The sequence below is a fragment of the Biomphalaria glabrata genome, chromosome 13, assembly GCF_947242115.1.
Source record: "Biomphalaria glabrata chromosome 13, xgBioGlab47.1, whole genome shotgun sequence".
Lineage (NCBI taxonomy): Eukaryota > Metazoa > Mollusca > Gastropoda > Planorbidae > Biomphalaria > Biomphalaria glabrata.
In genome coordinates, this window is record NC_074723.1 from 24,727,158 (window position 1) to 24,755,015 (window position 27,858).

At 35.7% G+C, this 27,858-nt stretch overlaps 1 protein-coding gene across 1 annotated transcript in view; it reads left to right on the forward strand.

Annotated features, from left to right (window-relative positions):
• Positions 1–27,858, forward strand: part of LOC106057445 (G-protein coupled receptor dmsr-1-like) — a 56,005-nt gene that overhangs the window by 6,535 nt on the left and 21,612 nt on the right. Inside the window, exons 2-3 of the mRNA XM_056009247.1 lie at positions 6,357–6,909; positions 9,786–9,876. Of these exons, the coding sequence (XP_055865222.1) occupies positions 6,549–6,909; positions 9,786–9,876 (452 nt within the window). The 5' untranslated portion in view covers positions 6,357–6,548. The remainder of the gene's footprint in view (positions 1–6,356; positions 6,910–9,785; positions 9,877–27,858) is intronic.

The window sequence follows — 27,858 nt, forward strand, 5'->3', positions numbered from 1 at the left end:
AAAACATCCATTTTATTGCTTTTTTTTCCTGAAGACAGCAAAAAGCTTTTAAAGCCAGCATTTTAATTGGCTGTATTTCTTGTTTTTACCGAACTTTTTTTTTAAATTGAACTCTGCTACTATTTTAAATAACGGAATTTGTAACAGATATAATTAGTGTTGTGGTAAATTGAACTGTGTATAAAAACAAGGAGAAATAAAAGTATGCATGAACAAAGCTAAAGGCTGAACGCTAGGAGAAAAAAAAAGGAGACTACATTTAAAATATGAACCTTTGTAATTTTCTTGATGAATTGTCATTTTTTTCAAGCGCCTTTTTTGTTCTATTCCAACAAGGCTGATTGTAGGTGAGAGGAAGTATCCAACATTGGAAGAGATTATCAGGAGATAATAGATGTGCAAGGAATTCCAAATATTCTTTACTTTGTAGTCTCCTAATGCTTATCTAGTATCAAGTGGTTTGTGAAAAACTTGCTAGAGCTATTGGATCGGAACACAGAAACAGATGTTTGAAATCGATATTTTATTTGAAAGAATAGATGAACGTATCGAGAAGTGTTTCTGTAAGGCGGTCACGAGATAGAAGTTTGAGCTAACAGACAGATGTATTCAGGTGTAGTCAACTATATTAACCTGCAGGTGGAGCACTATTGTGTAGGTTGTAGAATTCTTGTTTCCTGGTCGGTAAACAAATTTCAGATTGTATGGACAAAAGTCTTAGGCTCTAGTATTTGTTTATTGATTGTTGATGCAAAGTGATTTTTTAAAAATAAAAGTTGATATTGATTTTTTTTTTTGCTTATTTTTCCTCCGTTGCATATAAAAGTAAAGACTCTGCGATCTATGGTATCAGATCTGTTTCTATAGACGACGGTTAACAGGTTAACGAGGGCGTCATGTGGACAGCACAACGACTATCAGCCTCACCAACCTATTTTAGGTACCATTTAGAGATGAACGGATTCGGGGTCGTCCAAAAAAAATCCTTAAGTCCAAAGTCCATACACAATAATTGTTTTAGCATCGTGTCCAACTTGAAGCAATCAAACTCAGTCCTGTGTTGTGCCTAATGAGTCTGCTAAGGTAAGGCCTGACCAGGACCTAGTTGTAATTCATCTCGTCAGTATTGAACTCCTGCTTCCGCCATGTTTTGACTGACAAGGGCTTTCCTAAAGCCAATGCTAGTTTCTGGTCCGAGCAGTGTGTTTGAATGTGTCTATTGACCTTGTCGTCTGTTCTGGATGATCCCTGACGTTTCCTTTGCACACCATTTGTTAATTAGCACACTTGTTCACTTGTGTTTCTGAAAGAAAGAAATGAATCAAACGATTGTAACTCGCAAGTAGTTATGTTTGAATGTGCAGTGAAATGTCAAATGATTGAAGTGTCACTTGTCTCCCCTGTTCCTAGCATTGGAACTATTGGCATGATATTATCCCCAAGCTCCCGAGTTGAGACAATGTATATATCTATAATGTCATGTTTCAATAGATTTCCTGTCAGGACTTTGAACAATTCTAATATACTAAAAAAAAACACGAACAAAAATGTTTTCAATTTCAAAACAAATGTTTGTTGTTCAATTGGCACTTGCAAAATATCATGTGCTTTTCAAAATATCATGTGCTTTTCAAAATATCATGTGCTTTTCAAAATATCATGTGCTTTTCAAAATATCATGTGCTTTTCAAAATATCATGTGCTTTTCAAAATATCATGTGAGAATTTCTCCAAAAAGAAATTTCTGGACTATGCAATGTTGTGGTTAAACCTAGTTGCTATACTGGACCTTTTCTTCGTCCCCACAAAATCCGATATTTCGCTATTTGATTGCTATCTATATTAGAAAGTGTTCAGTGGCCAGTGATTTGAATAAAACGTTCTATTAATAGCTATGCTTATGTAATTTTTTAATTTTGTTCATTGTTTTAACTTTTTCAAGATTGTTTTGGACATTTTTAACTGAACAAATAGCTAGTCTAATTAACATTGACTAGAATCAAATAAATCTTCTGGTTGGATCTCTGCTAACTAGGTCATGAACCTGGCATCTCTACGTTTCATTTTATGTGATTAAAAATAAAGTGACCATTATGTCAAGTTGGTGAATCTTGTGCAATGTCTACATCCTGTCCAAGGCCACTAACTCGTTGTTTGTTCATTCAGAGAGTCATTATCTAATCAAGAAGGCAATGCATCTAGTGAAAGTGAAACAATGTATGTAACTATTCTCAAGCACAACATTCAATGCTCTGGCCAATGATCTCACTTTTATAGTCGGATCCGCGATGTACAGAATAATGAGGACATAATTAATTAATTGAACACTTTTTAAGAGTATGTTACAGCCTACACTCTCTAATACAAGCGTAGCAGACAGTGATGTGATTGTCACGCTGATTAGACATGAACACCAACACTAAGCTATTCCAAACATAGACACATCTCCTCCCTAGACACTCAATGCATCACTAGAAGCTTACACGACTATTCACTTAATGTAAAGTAGTTAATGTTATCACTTGTTGTAAATCGCTTCTGGTAAATTCTTTCTGCAGTGTATGTGTTCGCTGTGTTGTCCAAGTACTCAATTTTCTTCTAGCCCAAGTGAAAGAATAAGGTCTGAGACAATCAGCCAGTGTTTTACATTGCGGATTAAAGAAAAAGAAAATTCATATTTGATTTAAAAACAACAGCTTTTTGAATTGTACTTGTTCTTGCTTGAAGTTGCTTCCTTTTTTTAAGTCAACGAAATTGACCGTATGACTTGCCCTGTTGTTTGTCTGCAGTTTCTACTGTTCGGTCTCACTTTAACTTCACATGATGGAGAATTGATCATTGCAAATCAATGAATACTCTTCCCTTTTTTATCTGAAAACAATACCTTGCATTCTCTAATGAGATGACGTCATAACGGTTCTGGGAATACGAAAAGGTTTCAAGTAAAATGGACACATAATGATGAGGATGAATTAAAAATGACTCATTTGGTGTAAATAGTTTTTTTCATCTTCGTGTATTTTAAGCTTTTGTTTCTGTTGTTCAAACATAAAATGTCTCTGCACTGAAGAATGGCAAGCTTCATTTGTCAATGTGTTTTTCTCTCTTCTTTCTGAAACCTAAAATTGTAATCAAGTTAATGGGTGAATCTTTCAGGAAGATGAACTACTTTCATAGGTTTAAAAAAAAGGTGGTTTGTTGAATTACTCGACATTTAGTTCTAAGGACGTTGAAAGGAAAAAAATCAATTGTTTCAAATTATTGTGTTTGATATTAATTAGGGCCTATTTGTATAAAACAAATCAGATGAAAAAACATATTTTTCTTAATCAGAATTAATTTCTTAATGTGTTTTGTTAGTGTAAAGCCTTAATGCTATTTATAAGTCACCTTCACCTTCCCCTTATATTTGTTGACCGGTTAGGAATACACGACCACCGCTCTTCACGAGGACAGCTGCTACTGGCATTTGACATTTCCTTTAGATTGGCCGGGATGACAAGTGGGCAGGGTTTGAACCCGGTACCATCGCGACCATCGAAAAACAGACCAGAGCATCAAATTGGAGCATGTCTTTCCACCCAGAAACAAATAAATTCCACTTATATTATTCATGGTAAACCAGTAACACAGACTAAAAACGCAAAATATATATGTATTATAATAAATGAAAAACTGTCATGGAATCCCCATTTTGATGAAACTATCAAAAAATCAAACAAAGCATTAGGGTTTATTAAAAGAAATTTCTATAAATCAAATAAGAACATAAAACTAAAATGTTATTTAACCTTAGTTAGGCCAATAATAAAATATGCATTCTCTGTTTGGGACCCCTCAACTGAAGAAAACATTAAGAAACTGGAACAGACACAAACTAGAGCAGTGAGATTCATAACAAACGAATTTTTACATTCGATAAGAGTAATACCTTAAGTAAAATCACTAAATTTAGAAAGCCATCAGGTGACAAGACTGAAAAGTAAATTAATTATTACACATAAAACACTGAACTAAAATCTTCAAATACAAAAACAAAATCTAATAAAATACTCAGACACAAAAACAAAGGCACTTTCCTCATTTTATATGCTAGGACAAATTTGTACAAATGCTCCTTCTTCCCTAATGCTATTAGAATAAGAAATGGGTTGCCTGAGTTGCCAGGAAAGGTAGTGACTTGGAAGAATTTAACATCATCTTCTTGTTTGAAGTAACGTCTGTATTATATAAGATAAGATAAGCTGAAATGTGTTAGATATAAAAACAAATGCCTGAAGTCTACGGTGAAGTACTTACATTAATACTGGACAAACTAAACTCCGTCAAAGGCTACTTGCCAAATATACAGCCAAGTCTATTTTTATCTCTTGAATTATAAAGCTTATATCAACTTTGTCTGTCCGGAATCAATGACACATTCTTTCTCCCACTTCCCATTCAGATCAAGTTGAAACTTTGCATTGCGATTGACAACATTTGAATCCATTGAAAAAGAAATCAATTATTTCTTCAATCGCATTACAATGACATATTATTTTATCAATTAGTCGTAATTAATTAGTTATTTTTAGTAGAGACAGTAGTAAGCTGAGGGGAGATAAGCGTGATAAGAAAATTAGATCGTCGGCTAAAATTGTGAAACTGATTTATATATAAAACCTTCGATTTACTTGGCTAGATCAGTTGATAGAGAGTCGGTCAATTATCATAGAGACTTGAGCCCTAGAGTTTGAATTCAGATTTGAGCATTTTTTTTTCCTTTCTTTAATTTCTTTAATTTCTTTAATTAATCTCCAATTTTTACAAAGCTCATATCAACTCACTCTGTTATTCTATCTATCTGTCTGTCTGCAAAAATTTTGTACGCGGTGTTTTTCCCAAACCCATTCTCGGATCAAGTTAAAACTTTGCAAAATTATACACTGGCGTAGAAATACATGAATTAAATTTTAAAAAAAGTAATTAATTAATGAGTCAATTAATTACTGGTTATAAATTTTATTATTTTTCCCTTAGATAAGCTTTGTTTTTTTTAAAGGATTTTTACAAAGATTCTATCAACTCACTCTGTCTGTCTGTCTGTCTGGTCAAAATATTTTACACGTTATTTTCTCCCACACCCAATCTCGGATCGAGCTAAAATTTTGCAGTTATTTCATTTACCTGACAAAACAAGAATCAATGATAAAATTTATCAATTAGCTAATTAATTAGTGGTAATTTATTGTTTTGTTAAGTATCTCGAACAAGGAAAATAAATTGTACTTGACTGATGGTAAAAGTTGAATTAGTCCCATTTATACTTTGTAAAGAGAAACTAACAAAAATAAAAAGAACTATAAAACATGCTTCTTTCACTGGCACGTGGTTACTGTATTGACTTGAAGAGACTTTTTTTTTTTTTTTTTACAAATGCCTTTAAAAAGTAATCATGGTACTTTTCAGACAGATACCTCCTTCTTCCCACCCCTTTCCACCTTGGCCAGACAAGTGATAGGATCAGGCGTACTGAGAAAGATAAAAGCCTGAAATTGCGCTAAACAAAAAAAATATTTATTTTATATAGCAGAAAGGGAGCTAAACCCTGTAATTTTCAGATGTAAACAGTTCTTTCCCTTAGAAAAGCTTTGTTTTTAAAAAGTATTCTTTCTCTATTGCTTGTTTACATGTTCTTGTATATAGTTTGCTTGTTATGCTCTAATTGATTTGATTCCTTAGTTTTTCGTGTTACTATTTAGTATTTCACTTTTGGGAGATTTTGAAATGTGTGTATTGTCTGTTGATACAAGACTCTCTAAAGAGAAGTGGTAGTTGGTGCACTCGACTATTCTTGTGGCCATTAGCAAGTTGATGATCTATTAGATCATTTGTTAAGTTTAAGTCTTGAATCGATCTTGAATCGATTGATTAGTTTGGCATCTTTGTTAATAGTGAACTAAATACGTTGTCTGACCTGGTAGGACATATGGGAACTAAATCAACTAGTATCTATTATCGCCACCAAATTTAAGAATATATTTTTATATAGTCAGAAGAAAGAATGCGAAATCTTATTTATTTATTAAATCATATTTTGTCTGTTAATTAATGTCGTTTGATTGTGTTGAAGATGCTACTAAATTTCAAATATTTGCTTAAGTTTATAGACTTAGTTTATGAGATGAATATGCGCAAGTGGTCAAATACTTTTTGCTAATGCTGAGCTACTACTTCATATAGTAGTCCGAGTTTTATTCTTTGTTTTCATGTATAGACTGATATAATTTTTTGTCACATTGACACTTTTAATTACAAAGTAAAAAAAATAATTAAAAACTGAATTGATTGTTGCTCTGTTTATTATTTATTTTTAGATTGATTACAGAAGAACAACCATTTGATCAGAGAGTTCCTTTGAAATTCAATCAGACAAGAGGGAAACAATTCAATGATTGAATGCTTTTACTTCACTTACGTATAGTGGACATTGTTATTAGCATGTACTGTTTGTCCACCTTGTTGCCAAGGTAATCCTGGTCGAGGGAGTAGCCACAGGCCAACTTACAATGACACGTCCCACTTCCGTGAACGAGACGACCTGTGTTTGCATGAGTCAACAAGGTCTGGACAGCCCTGGCTACAACACGTCTGCTATGGAACAGTCCACTCTGGCTCTGATCGGGGAAGCTTATGGATCAGTGCATGGCATCTTCAGCCTCGTCGTCTGCACATTTGGCATCCCAATGAACGTGCTCAACATATCGGTGCTCACGCGCAAACACATGCGCACCCCAGTGAATTGTATCCTGACCTGGCTGGCCGTGTTTGACTTGTTGACGATGGTCTCCTATGTGCCTTTTGTCAGCCATTTCTATTGTTTTACTCCCAAATGTGACAGCAGTGCCTCGGAGGAAAGAAATTCATTCGGTAAGTTGGAGCTGGGCAGAGACTAATAGTGGTGGGGGAGGGAGGAGAGATGTTCAGAAGTTGACGTAATAGTAGGTTCTAGGTAGGTTCTATGTAGGTTCTAGGTATGTTCTATGTAGGTTCTAGGTAGGTTCTCTTTCGGTTAGTGTTGGAACTCTCGTGTCCGCTTTCCACTTTTAACAGGTTTAAATCAATCTGCAAGTGTCTGGACTGAAATAGGAAAATGTAAAAAAAAAAAAAATTCATTAAAAACCTTTCAAAAACGCAATTGTGAGTCTCCTACACAGACTGCAGAGTTATTGAGGGGTGAATTGAAAAACAAAAAAAAATCTACTGAAAAAAACAAATCTTATCTAAGGGAAATAACTCACTTACTACTATATCACTCAATACTGTAAACGTTATTTCCCTTATTTGATATAAAAAATAATTAATAACCATAATTAATTGACTAATTGGTTAATGTTTTAATTGATTCATGTTTTGTTAGTTACCATAAATAATTGCTTTGGTTTTAGATTAATCCGAGAATGAGTGTGGGAGAAATAAAGCGTTCAATTATTTAAGGGGACTAAACCAACCCTACATAATTAGCCATATCTGTGAATATTGAATGATTTATCTCTCTTGTTGGTATCAAAAATAGTGTATTACCAGTGTATTACCAGTAATTAATTGACTAATTGGTTAATTATTTTTTTATTCATGTCTAGTCTATGTGAATAATTGTGCAAAACTCGATTCGAGAATGCGTGTGAGAGAAATAACATGTATAAACTTTTTACTAGACAGACAGACGGACTGACAGAGTGAGTTATAAGCTTTGCAGAAAGGAAGTTTTTAAAAATTCAATTTGGGTATCGAACCGGTGAAACCGTCAGCTGCTTGAATGCCTTGAAGTTGAATGTCCGCATTTTCCCAATGAATCGGCCAGCGGGGAAGACATGTGATTATTTATTGGTATGTTTATTCTATGGACATCTCGAGGCCTAACAGTAGACCAAAAGTTCTGATTTAGGAATCGTAAGATCTAGTCTAGAGCTACTTCAAGATCTAGAATGTCCATGTCATCTCTATTAGATTTACGTAAAAATATAAGCAACGTTTATAAACTTTGAAGCAACTTTAAATTGACTGTTATCGAATAATTACGGTATTACGGCTGACTACGCCATGTTGACTCTAGACCTAACTTTGTAAGTCTTATTCATTTTTTTACTTTGAAAAATTATAAAGGATAAACACTAGTCCCCCCATGTGGCTAACGAGCTAGTAATTCTTTTCTCAGCCACCCTGCTTGTTAACTGTTGGCTAATGAAACAGTTGAACTTAACATCATCTGCCCTGTAGATCGCAAGGTCTGAAACAGAACTTTACTGTACTTTGAGCGGTGTTAAAAAAAGATACCAGCTTCATAAATGAGGAAGTATCTTTAAAAAAAAACTTTTTTTTGTATGTGACTTGTTGTTTGCTCTATTTTGTAAGAAGATATTTACATACGTCTCCGCTTACGCTTTTCTCCAGTTAGAATGGTAGAATTTCCCCCGTCTGTCTGGCATCGTTCGTTTGACGACTTGTTCGTGACAACAACAAAAATGACCCGCTACACAATGTCTTCTTTAAGATGAAGATGATCTTAGAATGAATAAATCCATTATAGAAGTACCACATTCCATAGAGTCCCTAATCTTTTATTATCGTCAATACTACCTCCTTCTGTATTTGACTTGTGTTTTCTATTCTAAAGATGAATAATTCTTCTTAGGCGCCAGGATAATGTCATTGTACAGAATGCAGGAAATACCTGAAACGAAGTGACGTGGGGCGAGATGGTTAATATTTTCCTTTTGTGTTAAAAAACGTTTGAGAACTACAAACATATAAAACGTACATACAAGTTCTGGCTAATACGAATAGTTCAATTCACAAAGTTTGTCAACACGTAGTGTCAACCTTTATCCAAAGCGTATATCAACTCATTCGGTCTGTATGGTCAAATATTTGAACACGTAATTTCTTCCTCGGATTCTCGGATCAAGTTGAAACTTTACACATTATTTACTATACCTAAAGACAGTCAATAAAAAAAGGTCACGAATGTGTTAATCAATTACTGGTAACTTATTATTCTGTTTGATACCAACAAGGGAAATTAATCCTTCAGTATTCAGATATTTGGCTGAATATGTGGGGTTTTGTCCCCTCAGATAATCGTACACGTTATGTTTCACACACCCATTCTCGGATCAAGTTGAAACTTTAAACAATAATCAATTGTACACAAAAACATGAATGAACTATTAAATTAACCAATTAATCAATATATTATTGGATTTCCAATTATTTCGTTTGTTATTGAAAAAGGGAAATAACTTAAACATTATTGAGATGTAAAATTGGAATTCTTCACTGTAGATAAGCCTTGATTTAAAAAAAAATTTAGATTGTTTATTTATATTCCAACATTTTATCTGACCAAATATGAAAGTAGCCCCCCCCCCCTTTTTTTTTTTCGTAAAATATTTATAAATTCATATTGTCATTTAGGACTACTTTGGTTGGGGGGGGGGCGGAGAAGGGAGATGAAGTATGTAAAAATGTACGAATTTACTTGATTCATTCCTTTATGTCTCTTAACAGAAACATCAGACGATTAAGATACCTAAATAGTTTATACTAATAATGTCAGTATTAGAGTGACACCGAACATTGTTGTTATTATTCTAGCAACATTAGAATCTTCCTAGTGTCCCACAATGACACTCAATGACAACAAAATGTTGAAAGTTACATACATGTACATTTCTTACAATTATTATACTAAAACTATTATTCTATTACTCACATGTTCTCTTCATTGCTATCTCTCACGCCAGGTTGGATGACGTTTCTAATATTTCACGTCGACTTTACGTCCACTACCCACACTATCAGTATATGGCTTGGTGTCACACTGGCTATGTTTAGGTGAGTACTGATAGTGATTAGTACTTGATCATCTCTACCCAGACTAAATTGTGGACACATATATGAAGTGTTTTTCAGAGCAAGTTGTAGAACTCAAACATACACAACTATTATCAATCTATTATCAATCTAGCCGGCCCACTCCATAACTTTTTTAGCAATGTCTCTCAGAAATCTGTGTTTATTAGTAGATACGACAACTTACATCACCAATATTGCCTGGCATACTGTCAAGAGCAAGACAAAATGATAAATAGCATACTTTTGTTTTCGTTAATTATGTTGAACGATGGCTTAGAGTTGTGTTGAACGATGGCTTAGAGTTGTGTTGAGAGATGGCTTAGAGTTGTGTTGAAAGATGGCTTAGAGTTGTGTTGAAAGATGGCTTAGAGTTGTGTTGAACGATGGCTTAGAGTTGTGTTGAAAGATGGCTTAGAGTTGTGTTGAAAGATGGCTTAGAGTTGTGTTAAAAGATGGCTTAGAGTTGTGTTGAAAGATGGCTTAGAGTTGTGTTGAACGATGGCTTAGAGTTGTGTTGAACGATGGCTTAGAGTTGTGTTGAACGATGGCTTAGAGTTGTGTTGAACGATGGCTTAGAGTTGTGTTGAAAGATGGCTTAGAGTTGTGTTGAAAGATGGCTTAGAGTTGTGTTGAACGATGGCTTAGAGTTGTGTTGAACGATGGCTTAGAGTTGTGTTGAGAGATGGCTTAGAGTTGTGTTGAGAGATGGCTTAGAGTTGTGTTGAAAGATGGCTTAGAGTTGTGTTGAGAGATGGCTTAGAGTTGTGTTGAAAGATGACTTAGAGTTGTGTTGAAAGATGGCTTAGAGTTGTGTTGAGAGATGGCTTAGAGTTGTGTTGAAAGATGACTTAGAGTTGTGTTGAGAGATGGCTTAGAGTTGTGTTGAAAGATGGCTTAGAGTTGTGTTGAGAGATGGCTTAGAGTTGTGTTGAAAGATGGCTTAGAGTTGTGTTGAAAGATGGCTTAGAGTTGTTTTGAACGATGGCTTAGAGTTGTGTTGAACGATGGCTTAGAGTTGTGTTGAAAGATGGCTTAGAGTTGTGTTGAAAGATGGCTTAGAGTTGTGTTGAAAGATGGCTTAGAGTTGTGTTGAAAGATGACTTAGAGTTGTGTTGAAAGATGGCTTAGAGTTGTGTTGAGAGATGGCTTAGAGTTGTGTTGAAAGATGGCTTAGAGTTGTGTTAAAAGATGGCTTAGAGTTGTGTTGAACGATGGCTTAGAGTTGTGTTGAGAGATGGCTTAGAGTTGTGTTGAGAGATGGCTTAGAGTTGTGTTGAAAGATGGCTTAGAGTTGTGTTGAAAGATGGCTTAGAGTTGTGTTGAAAGATGGCTTAGAGTTGTGTTGAAAGATGGCTTAGAGTTGTGTTGAAAGATGGCTTAGAGTTGTGTTGAACGATGGCTTAGAGTTGTGTTGAAAGATGGCTTAGAGTTGTGTTGAAAGATGACTTAGAGTTGTGTTGAGAGATGGCTTAGAGTTGTGTTGAAAGATGACTTAGAGTTGTGTTGAAAGATGGCTTAGAGTTGTGTTGAAAGATGACTTAGAGTTGTGTTGAACGATGGCTTAGAGTTGTGTTGAACGATGGCTTAGAGTTGTGTTGAACGATGGCTTAGAGTTGTGTTGAAAGATGGCTTAGAGTTGTGTTGAAAGATGACTTAGAGTTGTGTTGAGAGATGGCTTAGAGTTGTGTTGAAAGATGGCTTAGAGTTGTGTTGAAAGATGGCTTAGAGTTGTGTTGAACGATGGCTTAGAGTTGTGTTGAACGATGGCTTAGAGTTGTGTTGAACGATGGCTTAGAATTGTGTTGAACGATGGCTTAGAGTTGTGTTGAAAGATGGCTTAGAGTTGTGTTGAACGATGCCTTAGAGTTGTGTTGAAAGATGGCTTAGAGTTGTGTTGAACGATGGCTTAGAGTTGTGTTGAAAGATGGCTTAGAGTTATGTTGAACGATGGCTTAGAGTTGTGTTGAAAGATGGCTTAGAGTTGTGTTGAGAGATGGCTTAGAGTTGTGTTGAACGATGGCTTAGAGTTGTGTTGAAAGATAGCTTAGAGTTGTGTTGAACGATGGCTTAGAGTTGTGTTGAAAGATGGCTTAGAGTTGTGTTGAAAGATGGCTTAGAGTTGTGTTGAACGATGGCTTAGAGTTGTGTTGAACGATGGCTTAGAGTTGTGTTGAAAGATGGCTTAGAGTTGTGTTGAGAGATGGCTTAGAGTTGTGTTGAAAGATGGCTTAGAGTTGTGTTGAACGATGGCTTAGAGTTGTGTTGAACGATGACTTAGAGTTGTGTTGAGAGATGGCTTAGAGTTGTGTTGAACGATGGCTTAGAGTTGTGTTGAGAGATGGCTTAGAGTTGTGTTGAAAGATGGCTTAGAGTTGTGTTGAAAGATGGCTTAGAGTTGTGTTGAAAGATGGCTTAGAGTTGTGTTGAGAGATGGCTTAGAGTTGTGTTGAACGATGACTTAGAGTTGTGTTGAGAGATGGCTTAGAGTTGTGTTGAACGATGGCTTAGAGTTGTGTTGAAAGATGGCTTAGAGTTGTGTTGAAAGATGACTTAGAGTTGTGTTGAAAGATGGCTTAGAGTTGTGTTGAACGATGGCTTAGAGTTGTGTTGAACGATGACTTAGAGTTGTGTTGAAAGATGGCTTAGAGTTGTGTTGAAGGATGGCTTAGAGTTGTGTTGAACGATGGCTTAGAGTTGTGGTGAACGATGGCTTAGAGTTGTGTTGAAAGATGACTTAGAGTTGTGTTGAAAGATGGCTTAGAGTTGTGTTGAAAGATGACTTAGAGTTGTGTTGAACGATGGCTTAGAGTTGTGTTGAACGATGGCTTAGAGTTGTGTTGAACGATGGCTTAGAGTTGTGTTGAAAGATGGCTTAGAGTTGTGTTGAAAGATGACTTAGAGTTGTGTTGAGAGATGGCTTAGAGTTGTGTTGAAAGATGGCTTAGAGTTGTGTTGAAAGATGGCTTAGAGTTGTGTTGAACGATGGCTTAGAGTTGTGTTGAACGATGGCTTAGAGTTGTGTTGAACGATGGCTTAGAATTGTGTTGAACGATGGCTTAGAGTTGTGTTGAAAGATGGCTTAGAGTTGTGTTGAACGATGGCTTAGAGTTGTGTTGAAAGATGGCTTAGAGTTGTGTTGAACGATGGCTTAGAGTTGTGTTGAAAGATGGCTTAGAGTTATGTTGAACGATGGCTTAGAGTTGTGTTGAAAGATGGCTTAGAGTTGTGTTGAGAGATGGCTTAGAGTTGTGTTGAACGATGGCTTAGAGTTGTGTTGAAAGATAGCTTAGAGTTGTGTTGAACGATGGCTTAGAGTTGTGTTGAAAGATGGCTTAGAGTTGTGTTGAAAGATGGCTTAGAGTTGTGTTGAACGATGGCTTAGAGTTGTGTTGAACGATGGCTTAGAGTTGTGTTGAAAGATGGCTTAGAGTTGTGTTGAAAGATGGCTTAGAGTTGTGTTGAAAGATGGCTTAGAGTTGTGTTGAACGATGGCTTAGAGTTGTGTTGAACGATGGCTTAGAGTTGTGTTGAAAGATGACTTAGAGTTGTGTTGAAAGATGGCTTAGAGTTGTGTTGAACGATGGCTTAGAGTTGTGTTGAACGATGACTTAGAGTTGTGTTGAAAGATGGCTTAGAGTTGTGTTGAAGGATGGCTTAGAGTTGTGTTGAACGATGGCTTAGAGTTGTGGTGAACGATGGCTTAGAGTTGTGTTGAACGATGGCTTAGAGTTGTGTTGAAAGATGACTTAGAGTTGTGTTGAAAGATGGCTTAGAGTTGTGTTGAACGATGGCTTAGAGTTGTGTTGAACGATGGCTTAGAGTTGTGTTGAAAGATGGCTTAGAGTTGTGTTGAGAGATGGCTTAGAGTTGTGTTGAAAGATGGCTTAGAGTTGTGTTGAACGATGGCTTAGAGTTGTGTTGAACGATGACTTAGAGTTGTGTTGAGAGATGGCTTAGAGTTGTGTTGAACGATGGCTTAGAGTTGTGTTGAGAGATGGCTTAGAGTTGTGTTGAAAGATGGCTTAGAGTTGTGTTGAAAGATGGCTTAGAGTTGTGTTGAAAGATGGCTTAGAGTTGTGTTGAGAGATGGCTTAGAGTTGTGTTGAACGATGACTTAGAGTTGTGTTGAGAGATGGCTTAGAGTTGTGTTGAACGATGGCTTAGAGTTGTGTTGAAAGATGGCTTAGAGTTGTGTTGAAAGATGACTTAGAGTTGTGTTGAAAGATGGCTTAGAGTTGTGTTGAACGATGGCTTAGAGTTGTGTTGAACGATGACTTAGAGTTGTGTTGAAAGATGGCTTAGAGTTGTGTTGAAGGATGGCTTAGAGTTGTGTTGAACGATGGCTTAGAGTTGTGGTGAACGATGGCTTAGAGTTGTGTTGAACGATGGCTTAGAGTTGTGTTGAAAGATGGCTTAGAGTTGTGTTGAAAGATGGCTTAGAGTTGTGTTGAAAGATGGCTTAGAGTTGTGTTGAACGATGGCTTAGAGTTGTGTTGAAAGATGGCTTAGAGTTGTGTTGAACGATGGCTTAGAGTTGTGTTGAAAGATGACTTAGAGTTGTGTTGAGAGATGGCTTAGAGTTGTGTTGAAAGATGGCTTAGAGTTGTGTTGAACGATGGCTTAGAGTTGTGTTGAAAGATGACTTAGAGTTGTGTTGAGAGATGGCTTAGAGTTGTGTTGAACGATGGCTTAGAGTTGTGTTGAACGATGGCTTAGAGTTGTGTTGAAAGATGGCTTAGAGTTGTGTTGAACGATGGCTTAGAGTTGTGTTGAACGATGGCTTAGAGTTGTGTTGAAAGATGACTTAGAGTTGTGTTGAAAGATGGCTTAGAGTTGTGTTGAACGATGGCTTAGAGTTGTGTTGAACGATGACTTAGAGTTGTGTTGAAAGATGGCTTAGAGTTGTGTTGAAGGATGGCTTAGAGTTGTGTTGAACGATGGCTTAGAGTTGTGGTGAACGATGGCTTAGAGTTGTGTTGAACGATGGCTTAGAGTTGTGTTGAAAGATGACTTAGAGTTGTGTTGAAAGATGGCTTAGAGTTGTGTTGAAAGATGGCTTAGAGTTGTGTTGAACGATGGCTTAGAGTTGTGTTGAAGATGGCTTAGAGTTGTGTTGAACGATGGCTTAGAGTTGTGTTGAAAGATGACTTAGAGTTGTGTTGAACGATGGCTTAGAGTTGTGTTGAAAGATGACTTAGAGTTGTGTTGAGAGATGGCTTAGAGTTGTGTTGAACGATGGCTTAGAGTTGTGTTGAACGATGGCTTAGAGTTGTGTTGAAAGATGGCTTAGAGTTGTGTTGAACGATGGCTTAGAGTTGTGTTGAACGATGGCTTAGAGTTGTGTTAAAAGATGACTTAGAGTTGTGTTGAAAGATGGCTTAGAGTTGTGTTGAACGATGGCTTAGAGTTGTGTTGAACGATGGCTTAGAGTTGTGTTGAAAGATGGCTTAGAGTTGTGTTGAAAGATGGCTTAGAGTTGTTTTGAACGATGGCTTAGAGTTGTGTTTAACGATGGCTTAGAGTTGTGTTGAAAGATGGCTTAGAGTTGTAATAGAACTTACTTTTCTTCCCCTGTTTAATATGATTGTTGAATATATTTAGTGGCATATTAAAATGTGAATAATTTATATTCGTTCGAGCTGCAGGTTAGTTGATTCGAGGAGGTTAAATTTACAACAAAAAGTTCCCATAATTCTGCTTTTCAATATATATATATATATCAAATATATATCGTACCACATCACGCTAATGGGTTTGTACGCCTCTAACGCTGTTGGCGAAAATGTTGATTCGTCTTTAATCTATTCATCTAAATATCATGTCAACAGCGCCTCCCGTAATTCTTTCGTTTGATAGCTAACCGCTTTATAACTTTCAAGGCGGCACTCCTACTGTGTTTATGTCAGGCAAGGCTTCTTCCAAAATGTTTCACTTTTCAGACGACGCGTCAAAACCTTTATAGATTCTCTGTTTGAGTTTTAAAAAAAAACGTTACTGCTTGAGAGTTCCATTTAGCCATGTCTCTAAAACAAATTTTAAATTATGGCAGCCGCATAGAGTGTAAAATGCTTGCCTTAATACGGATAATGAGCACCTTTAACTCCTTGGTGCTTACCATTCATGTTCACACCATTGTCATATCCCTGGCTACGACAGTCGGCAATGTCCAGGCCAAGGTTCTCCAGCTCGGCGAGTCTCTGACAAATCCTTTCCTGTTGCGTTTTCAACAACTTCAAATTCGATAATGTGTTCTCCACCGTAACGTCTCTATCTCCACAAAACGCAATGCAAGGGACATCTCCTCCTTGTGTCTAAAGTCAGGCTTGCAGTCAAGGATGACAGAAAAAATATTTAGCAAATTTGATTTTATCAATAACTTTCTCTTTTACTTCAGATGCCATCAGGTCCATAAACTCGTTTTGAATCCAATATCCAAATGGTCGTGAACCTCGGCGTTGTTATTAATTCGAAGATGGTTGGGTCGAATTGGGCCAGCATCTCAACCAAGTCTAAAATAATTCCTTGTTTGGCGCATGAAGTGTAACTCTATGCTTGTTGTTAAGACTGCGGACCAATGCAGTTTTTTTCTTTTGTAATTTGTTCTAACATCATGTTATCCATTGTGATACCATTGGACATTCTCAGAGCTCAATCCAACCACGCGGACACATACTGAACGTGATTCACAAAAACATCGTCCTGCCAAAATTTATTACCAAGGTGCTTCCAATCGCCGTAGCCTTTGTCTGCTCATTGGTCTCCAGTAGCAATCATGCCAAACAATGTACAAGGAAAACACAATACTCTGTCTTTGGTCTAAGAACAAAGTGGGAGATAAATAGTTCATTGACTTTCGTTGATCCGACTTTCATGGAAGGGATTTTTTAAAACAAAAATACTCCCGTGTTTTTATTTCTATAGCCTCTTAGTTTATAAGATGCTGCCTTTACCGAAACTGAACGGTATTTCGATACCAAAAATATCATGTTAAGAGCTTACATAGTAATTTGTATCCTATTAAATCATACCGTATTCAATCTCCCAGTTTATCAGAACTGATCTGGTTTTCGAAGTTGACGATGACAACGGAATCTCCGATCGCGGGGACACCTCAGGTGCGGGGCCTGGGGTGGTTGCCCCACTTGTTACCCCCTAAGGCCGATACTGGTTAGGGCAAAAGTTATTGTCAGTTTCTAAATTTTCTTCCAAGCGTTTTGTTGTGTGAACCTAGACGTTTTGTTGTGTGAACCTAGACGTTTTGTTGTGTGAACCTAGACGTTTTGTTGTGTGAACCTAGACGTTTAATTGTGTGAACCTAGACGTTTTATTGTGTGAACCTAGACGTTTTATTGTGTGAACCTAGACGTTTTGTTGTGTGAACCTAGACGTTTTGTTGTGTGAACCTAGACGTGTTGTTGTGTGAACCTACTCGTTTAGACTTAGAATGAAGCAAACAAAAAACAAAACCACACAACTCTGAATGTTTTTTTGTTTGGTGTAATGCACAAATTGTAAGACAAATTTCCTTACGGATAATAACGATTATTATTATTATTATTATTATATTAATGTGTACTTTTATAGATATTTTCATCTTGTATATATGAGACAATGTCAATAATGTTTTTTTTATCATTCTGTTTCTTTCCATACATCCTCTTTCGACAAGCATTTGCACCATGCCACATTCACACTATGTTGTGCATCATTCAATATTCACACTACGATTTGCACCGTTCAATATAACACTAAGCTGTGCACCATTCAACATTCACATTAAGCTGTGCACCAACTGTAACAGTTTTTCGTACTGCCTTTATCGTTATCACATTTTATGTATGTACAGGTTTTGATTTGTGACGTTGGAATAGGAGAAAGTCCATCCTAGTGTTTAAATACGTTTAAACGAGGCATTTAGTGCATTAAAAATCTATGTACTGTGTGCGTGTTTAAACACAGACTGAGTCCTTCTAGACTGTGAACAAGTCTTTCTAGACTTATTCTTGACTTCTTTAACTTAAACATCCAATCATTATAGCGTCTGACAACATCTGTACGACCTATGTTATTAGTATTGTAGTTTTTCCACTCATTCATCTCCACATATGAGCTGTCATGTTTTTCCATAGCTCTGGTATCTATGGTAACATCTCTCTCTCTCTCTCTCTCTCTCTTGTTATCTGTGATATATATATATATATATATATATATATATATATATATATATATATATATATCTTAAATCTCTATTGGCAAACTTCTAATGTCTCTGTGGCAAAAAGGAGTTATTGTAAAGCTTCCTTAAAAGGGCAACTTGGCAGATTGCAATTAATGGGGAGACATTACCCTCTTCTCTGTCCCGGGCAAATTTTTAAACATTGTTCTATTGACACGGCTTCAACAGTCTGTAGACGATAGGCTCAGAGAAAGCAAGCAGGCTTCTGAAGAGGCAGATCATATGCGGAGAAGATCTTTGTTCTACGAAAGTTCATAGAACAAATTCTCAAATATCAACAACGGTTAGCGATCAGTCTTTTAGACTTTAAGAAAGCGTATAGTAGTGTCCATTGAGAATCACTATGGAAAATGGTTATAGAATATGGCATCCTAGAAAAATCCGTCCCAATCCTACCACACCTATATTGTCAATCTAGCTGCTTCTTTAAAACAGAAGAAGGAACAACTGAGCATCTTCTTCCAAGCCATCGACTACATAATGAGGACAGCAATGAATCCAACTGCCTTTGGTATTCCATGGCGTGAACAAAACCGAATGATGGACTAGAACTTCACTAACGACGTTGCACTTCTCGGTCTACAAATTAATGTATACAAGAAATAATAGAGAGCCTGAATAGAGAGGCAAATTGAACACCGCATACATTTTAATAAAACTAAAATTGCGCGAGTTGAATATACTGCAAAGGTTGCCTCTGTCAGACTTGGTGAGTCTGAACTTGAAGAGTTGGAGACAGCTTACAGCCAAATGCGTTGAATGGGGCAGGACAATCTAAGTCTAAGTAAGTAATGTGTGCTAAAGAAATCAGTTGTTCCTTCTTTGTTGTCTGTTATCAATGATGTATCGTAACATCTCCTGTATATGTGCTGGATGTATCTTAACATCTCTTGTATCTGTGCTTGTATGTATCTTAACATCTCTTGTATCTGTGCTTGTATGTATCTTAACATCTCTTGTATCTGTGCTTGTATGTATCTTAACATCTCTCTTACGGGTTAGCAATGATGTATCACCACTATATGCACATTTCTGTTATCTATCAGCTGTGTAAATCTTTGTTATCTTTTGGCTCTGATGTATGACAAATACAAGTAAATAGATACAAATGTTATTAGAATCTGATACATATGTCATCAATTTAAACAAAACATCAACTGTTAGAATTACTAGAGATCTAGATTTTTACAAAAATATGCTCGATTGCTAGGTTTTCATTTTCTAAGATTGAATCAAATTGATTCAGAAATGTTCGTGCATTATGTCAACTACAGCAGAACTAATAACTAGAGCCAGACAAAAAGTATTTAGACAGACATCATTCAAACTGTTGATCAAACAGACTGTGGTCTTCACTTTTCTACGTGGGCAAAATGAGCTCCAGATCGATCTTCTTTAGCATGTGAGTTTTTGGACTTTAAACTAAGAGAATAGCTGACAGACAAAAAGACAGGCCAGGAAACTCAGGGCTGTCACAAATCAAGCTGACTTTAGCCCAACCCACTCATGACTGGCTTTTAAAAAAACTAGGATTGGTCTCCGCAGTCATCCAACTTTTAGTTTTAAAATAAATAAGGGAAGAAAAAATGAAAGTTTCTGGTATGTGACAGAATTGTAGTCTTGATGTTGTCGTCTTGATGTTGTAGTCTTGATGTTGTAGTCTTGATGTAGCCTTGATGGTGTAATCTTGATGATGTAGCCTTGATGTTGTAGTCTTGATGTTGTAGTCTTGATGATGTACTCTTGATGTTGTAGTCTTGATGTTGTAGTCTTGATGATGTAGTCTTGATGTTTTAGTCTTGATGTTGTAGTCTTGATGATGTAGTCTTGATGTTGTAGTCTTGATGATGTAGTCTTGATGTTGTAGTCTTGATGTTGTAGTCTTGATTTTGTAATCATGATGATGTAGTCTTAGTGTTGTAGTCTTGATGATGTAGGCTTGATGTTGTAGTCTTGATGTTGTAGTCATGATGTTGTAGTCTTGATGTTGTAGTCTTGATGATGTACTCTTGATGTTGTAGTCTTGGTGTTGTAGTCTTGATGATGTAGTCCTGATGTTGTAGTCATGATGATGTAGTCTTGATGTTGTAGTCTTGGTGTTGTACTCTTGATGATGTAGTCTTGATGTTGTAGTCTTGATGTTGTAGTTTAATGTTGTAGTTTTGATGGTGTAGTCTTGATGGTGTAGTCTTGATGGTGTAGTCTTGATGGTATAGTCTTGAAGTTGTAGTCTTGATGTTGTAGTCTTGATGTTGTAGTCTTGATGTTGTAGTCTTGATGTTGTAGTCTTGATGTTGTAGTCTTGATGTTGTAGTCTTGATGTTGTTATCTTGATGGTGTAGTCTTGATGGTGTAGTCTTGATGTTGTAGTCTTGATGTTGTAGTCTTGATGTAGTCATAAAACTTTGGGTCTTGTTTAACATTAAGCTAACAAAGCGGTTGTTTACTTATTGAGAAATAAAATTCACAAGGTTCAAAGCAAATGGTAAAAGTATAACAATTGTCTCTAGTGTCTAGTTCAATGTTTACTTTTTTTTTTTTATTGTGTGTTTTGAACAAATCAAATGTCACATTTCTGGAAATAGTTCATTTCGTTTCATTTACCAGACACAAACTGCAACAATTCTGTGAACTATATTAATTACCAAAGTTTCAAAAAACGTATGTCAGGCACAAGTATCGACTATTTTTTCTATTACTTAAAGGAATAATACAAAATTGGATCATTTCATAACAATCTTACAATTGCTTAGTATCTTTACAAAGGACAATGAGCAAAAGAGTCATAGAATTACATCATATTCAAGTTTATCATATACAAGACTATCCTATAGAAGACTATCTATACTATAAAGTAGAATGTGAGGTGTATGTATGTTACTTATAGACATTAAAACCGCTTGACCAATCTTGATAAAACTTGGCAGGAATGTTTCTTGGGTACCAACTTAGACCTTAGTGTATGTATTGTAGCCCTAAAACAAACTTAAGACCCTAAAAAAAAAAATTGTCCGACTCTATTAAAGCTATAGTATTTTATGGATCTAGGTCATGTCTACAATGTTGACATGAGAAAAGATCGAAAGGATTTAGACCTAGATCTAATTTTAAGAAATACACTTTGCGCAGATAGTTTTTTTATTTTGACACATGAAAATATAAAAGAAGATCCTTTGATTTCATTATATAATAAAATTAACCTTCAATTTTGTGTTTCAAAAGCATTTTTTACATTAATTAGCTCCTTATATATGTAACTACAGATTTCCTGACGAACATTCTTTCATTAGACAATACCGTAATGAATCGCGTACTAAAAATTAATTCGTTTAATTGTTTACTTTATAATCCCATCCCTAGATCTAAAACTCTAATTCAACTCTAAGATGATAACACTTTTCTTCGCACAGATAGTTTTATACTTTAACACATGAACATATTAATTATAGTCCATTCATTTCATATTTTGATCAAATAAACATTCAAATTTGGTCTTCTAAAGCATTATTTTTAAGGGACTACTTTCATTTAAAAAAGCTGCGAAGCCGAGTTGAGATAGGCCTAGGTCTATAATCATTCATGAATCGCGTACTAAAAATTATTTCGTTTAATTGTTCACTTTATAATCCCATTCATTTAACAAATCTATCGCTCTTTTCGTTTTTAATAGATATGAATGTATCGACTTCGGGTAAACCCATTTTTACAAACCTAATTTTATTTTCGTAGTGAAAGAGAAATAACGTGAAAGGATCATTAGCTAAGTTTTACATACATCTAAATCCAATCCACTACATTAGTAAACACAAACTTAGACCCGCAGGCCGCGGGTAATGCCAGGCTAGTCATATATAAGTCTGTCATATACAAGACTATCATATACAAGTCTGTCATATACAAGTCTGTCATATACAAGACTATCCTATAGAAGACTATCCTATAGAAGACTATCCTATACAAGTCTACTGAGTTCATTGAAAACGTATTTCTTGATATATACTTAAAGCATGTCAGTTTCTGAAACGTTGTTTGAACGTTGTCAGATGTTCTTCTCATCTGTACGAGGAGACAAGAAAATGTGACCTTTCAACTAATTTGCTTTTCATGAACCCATTGATTTAAAAGCCACGGTGAATTAATTAAATAAAAAGGTTAGTAAAGAAAAAAGAAAGTGATCCTCAATTCCATTTGTTAACGAAAGAAAGAAAAATGTTGGCTAGTAGAAAGAGTAGAAGCCTAGGTATTAGAACATTGACTGAAGTTGTTAGAACATTGACTGAAGTTGTTAGAACATTGACTGAAGCTGTTAGAACATTGACTGAAGCTGTTAGAACATTGACTGAAGCTGTATGGATGAAACATTGAAACATTTACAAATACAATAATCAAAAACGTACTAAACTACTCAGAAAGACACACAAAGATAAATGCAGATTTTTTATTCAATGTGCTAGGACAAAATTGTACAAGTTATCTTTCTTCCACAATGCCATTAGAGCATGGAATGGGTTGCCTGAATAAACAAGGAAAACCAACGACTTAGCAGAATATAAGTCACTGATTAACATGCATGATTGGATTGACACGTGGATCCGCGTTGAACGTACTCTTTTCTATTGAAGTCACAGATGTCATGTGTAAGAGAAGCAAAGAGAGAAAAAGCCAAGATTACACACACACACAAAGACTGGCCTTCAGTAAAAACTGTAATGGATGTCGTGTCGTTCACCAAGAAAATACATTCATTCTGGTCGTTCGGTACGCCCGCTGCCATCCCCCGTCGTCCTGCGGGAGGTTTGGACTATGAAGTAAGTTATCTTCAACTCTGAAGGAACATCCGAAACATGTGAAACATTTTACAAACAACTTCTGCAGTACTTTTGATAAGCCTCCTTTTTTTTCTCCTAAAGAAACAACACAATCTTTTAAAAAATGTATACATTTAATTGTATCAGTGAGAGCACTGTCTTGCGTTTCGATCTATTAGATTGTATCGGAAAGCACAACACTCATCCTTAGGAATATATTAGGAGCATTGACCTCATTTGATTCTTAAACTAATTCGATTTTCCAAGAATGAATTGAATGTCACATTTACAGTTTGAACTTAATATAAACATGAAAAATGTGTTTTCTGTTTCTTTTAATAAAAGATTCTATTGACCACGTCAAGTATTGACCAAGTCAACTAATATTACGACAGCTCTTCAACGAACTCTCCAGAAGAGATCAGAAACAAAATCTGAGAAACTGCTTGGACTGTAAACTATTGGCTACTCTGGTTTAGTTTATGTAAACTAGGAAATGTCTGTTCCTCCGTTGCTTAGAATATCTGAAGATTGTCGCTGACCTCAACTCTGGGTCGTATACATAGATCAGTTGGTCTGAATAAAGTAGAAATGATTACTTCTGCAAGAAAAGGAACTGAAGAAAGAGAGAAAGGGAGAGAGAAAGAGAAAGAGAAAGAAAGAGTTCTCAGTTTCTGATGTATATTTTGTGCAAGATACTTGTAGGGGACAAAACTGTTGAACTCAATAAAAAACGCGAAATTGAACAATTACTCCCCCTCTCCTCTTTCTCGATATCATTTTTGATTTGAAATTTGTCTAGTCCAAAGGTCAAAGGTTGCCAGTTCCCGTGTAGCGAATGTCAAGAAATTTGAGCATGCAATTGATAAATGTCTGGACTTTCCTAATAGCTGCCTCCCTCCAGCTCTCGACTTCATGTAGCGTCTGACAAATGAATATTGGTTTCTGAGAAGAGCTTCTTGAGGTTCACAATTCTAACGTTGTACACTTTATCATTACAATCTAGTCAATACTCTTTATGTAGGATGTCAAAGTTTGTCTGGGACATCCATTGTCAAGTAAAGTAAAGATCCCCTTTTAGACCTTCCGATCTATTGGGCAGGTGATGTAAAGTTCATCTGTTTCTGTGGCCAAGGGTTAACGAGGGTGTCATGTGGCCAGCACAACGACTAACCGCTTTTACTTTTCCCCAACTAGTGTCAGGTAACCATTAGAGCTGGGTTGACTCAGAAGCCCAAAGATCCCAAAATTTAAAATCGAACTCCGCCCCCCTGTTCGGAAGCCAGAGGTTTTACCCCTCAGCCACCGCGCCTCCTGGAACATCCATTGTGAGTACAACTTGTACAACTTGAGTTAATCTTTGAGATCTAAGTTTGATGAAATCATCAACTGAACGTCTGTTGATTTGATTGCGAGTAAATCCGATTGCTCTTTCTTTCGTCTCGTGAAGTGAACCATACATCGTCCACTCGACTTCATGCATTGGTGAATGTTTTCTTATTGAGGTCAATGACAAGATTAACAGTTGCTACATAAATCTTTGTCAGACGTGAAGTTACAGAGGAAAGTTCTTATCACCTGCTCTCTATAATGCTCTATGGACAAGATCGTTTGAAAATAAATCACATTCACCCATTCACATTAAGTTTGCATAACAGTTTTAACACACACACACATAGATAGATAGATAGATAGATAGATAGATAGATAGATAGATAGATAGATAGATAGATAGATAGATACTTGAAGAAAGCAAAGAAACTACTCTCTTAACTAGCCACAATTCTCAGACACAATAAAGAAAGGGAACAAAGCGCTAACTTTGTTATGTCGCGTACTGGCCACACAGGACATTGAGTCAATGTTGTTTACTGTCTGTGTGAGCGCCAAGATAAGATCATTGAGCTCACAAATTGACACTTTCATGTCCGATAATAACATGCGGACAATATGGGCCGTTGGAAGATGGATGTATTTTATTGTTCATGGTACTCCACCTTTTAGCTTAGTGATTCTAGATGCCTGGCTGTCGAGCTAGAAATAAGCCATTCTAAATATAGACTTCCTTCAATGTGTATGGCAGTAATAGAACAATTTCCTTGTTCTAGTTGTTCAAATTAAACATTTAAAAAAAAACTACTTTAATTGATTACAAAGTAAATTTAAAAAAAATTATTTTGTCTTATGTGGATTTTGTTTTTACAAAGTTGAAGGCTTGAAGAATATTTGAAAATTAAAGTTTTTTTTTTACTATTATATATTTTGCCAAATAAGCAAACCTCTTCGTAGCGCTATTTAGAAAAAAGAATTCAATTGCACAGAATTTTTAAAAAGTTTCTAATAGTTTTATCTTTCAATCAGAAGTTTCAAAATGTCAATGACATCAACATGGGTTGTATTCTAGTCACTAGAGACATGAAGCTAGCAGTTAATGTTAATAATAAGAATGTATCTTCAATATACTTCATGAAATTTACTATACACATAACAATTCACACCATCTATACGTTAAAACCACGGTTTGACTTAAATATTAATAAGTGAAGTTTACATCAAGGTGTTTAGATTGTATTCAATGATTTCATTATTAAGGGAGCAGTTTTTGGGTCTGTTTCTTGTTGTGTTCGGTATCTTGTAGCTTCTCTCTCTGATGGTAAAATATTAGAATCGTAGGCCAGATGATGTTTTTATGTGATGCTTAATTGTACATCCTGGAGTCTAAAAGTATCTGAAACAACTAACCAGAATATCTATATAGTGGTCCACAATATCTATAGAGTGGTCCACAATATCCATAGAGTGGTCAACTGCTGGATGACAAACCAATTGACCTTTTTACTAACGTTTCCATTTTTATTACAAAGCTTAGATCAACTAACTCTGTTTGTCTGACTGCCTATCTGTCAGTCTATCTGTCTGTCTGTCTGTCTTTCTGGTAAAAGTATTTACATTATATTTATCCAACACCCATTCTCGGATCAAGTTAAAACTTCATTGGCATAGACAAGACATGAATCAATTAAAAAAGTAACCAATTAGTCAATTAACAACTGTAATTAATTAATTAATTTAATATCAACAAGGAAAACTAATCCTTCAGTATTTACATATGTGAGTACATTTGTTGGGTTTAGTCTCCTGAAATAATTGTTAACGCTTTTTTTTTACGCATTCTCCGATCAATTATTTATTGTACCTAACAAAACATGAATCAATAATAAAAACAACCAACAATTAGTCAATTAATCATTGGCAATTAATTTTTTGTTCGAGAACAAATAAAGGAATTAACTTCTGTATTATTGAGAGATATAGTTGTATGTGCGTAGTTCTTCCCCTGACAAAAGTGTACATTATTGAAAAATATAGTTTTTCATTTTTAGATAAGTTTTATTTAAAAAAAAAAGAATTTTTATATTTTTCTTGTTAAGATTATGTTTATAATAATGGGAGAGACTTTGAAATAAATATTAAGATTGCCGAGTATCTCGGGAGCACAGTTGCCGATAAAAACTTTCAATTCAGGCGAAAGTGGTAAGAAGTCTTACAGTGATAAGGACTGAACAAATATATGACTTTTAAAATACATTTCATATAACTATATAATTTTTACCCCAGAAACACCCAAAAGTTTGCTATTTTGCCATAAATCGGAATTTACTCTCCGTAACAACGATAGAGTGTACATTTCAAACAGATCATATAGTCCCTTACTTACCTCAGTTATTCAGTTCTATGTTTACACACAAACTATTTGGTTTCACCAAGAAGTTATTCTTCTGTTATTCTTATCACTTCTTTACATTCGTGAGTTAAACTCTTGGTTTTTCTACCCTACACAATTGAAGTCAATCAGCTCTCTTGTCCTCTAGATAGACGTACAGTTTGACTCAAATCTTAGGTCATGGTACCTCCTCTATTGAACGTCTTCTACAAGTTTCACCGTTCTCTGTGAAGTCGTTGTGTGGGCGAACGAAACATGGCTAGTAATTGGACTTGTCCTTCATTGTTAGAGGGAAAAAACTAACAAACACGCGTTCAGCTCTCAGCAGACGGAGGTCCAATAGTCTGGAGTGTATCCGACTGTTTTATTTCATTCCAAAGGTAGATTGGATTTGTTAACTATAGTGTTACTTACAGATAGACATAGAAACTCTTTTCTTCCTTTAGCAGTTAAATCGTTGAACTTTAATTTGTTTTGTTAATATCGCATGTAATGTTAAAGAGAAACTGGGCTATGGACGTATATTCTGTGTGCGCTCTCGTATACAATTTTGGCTCTAATTATGTATTGTTTTTTGTAATTCACAGCTTTAAAACAAATTTCCCCGTGGATAATAAAGATTATTATTATAATTATTATTATTATTATTATGTTAGAGACGAACAAGTATTCATTCTCTGGCGCTGCCAGGGTCGAGTTTCGTTAAAGGGAAACACAATTCATTGTAGTCTCCCTTTATCAGTGTCCACTGAGGAACTTTCTGGTGATGTGGCAGGTCTGCAGTAGTACCGCTCTCTGACAGGCAACGAGAATGTTCCTATGAATGCCAAGGGCCTTGAAGGTATATGTGGGGTCAGTTGTTATTATCCCCTCGGTTGATAACTTCCATAAACACTTAATCTCCAAGCCTAGGTTCCCATATTTTTGTTGTTTTTCTATCTCAGTTGTTCTTAAATAATGAGATAGTGGTACGGCGATATCAATAATGGTAGCAGCTTTTTCTTTTTTATCGATGAGAAGCAGATCAGGGCGATTAAAATCTACCGTTTTGTCGGTAAAAATAGGCCTGTCCCAGTACAGCAAATGTTCTGTTGACTCGAAAACCTCTTGTGGTGAGTATTTGTAATAAGGAAGAGTATCCTTACCTATCAAATAATGTGTCAAAGTCAAGTGTTTGTGTATTAGCTTTTCAA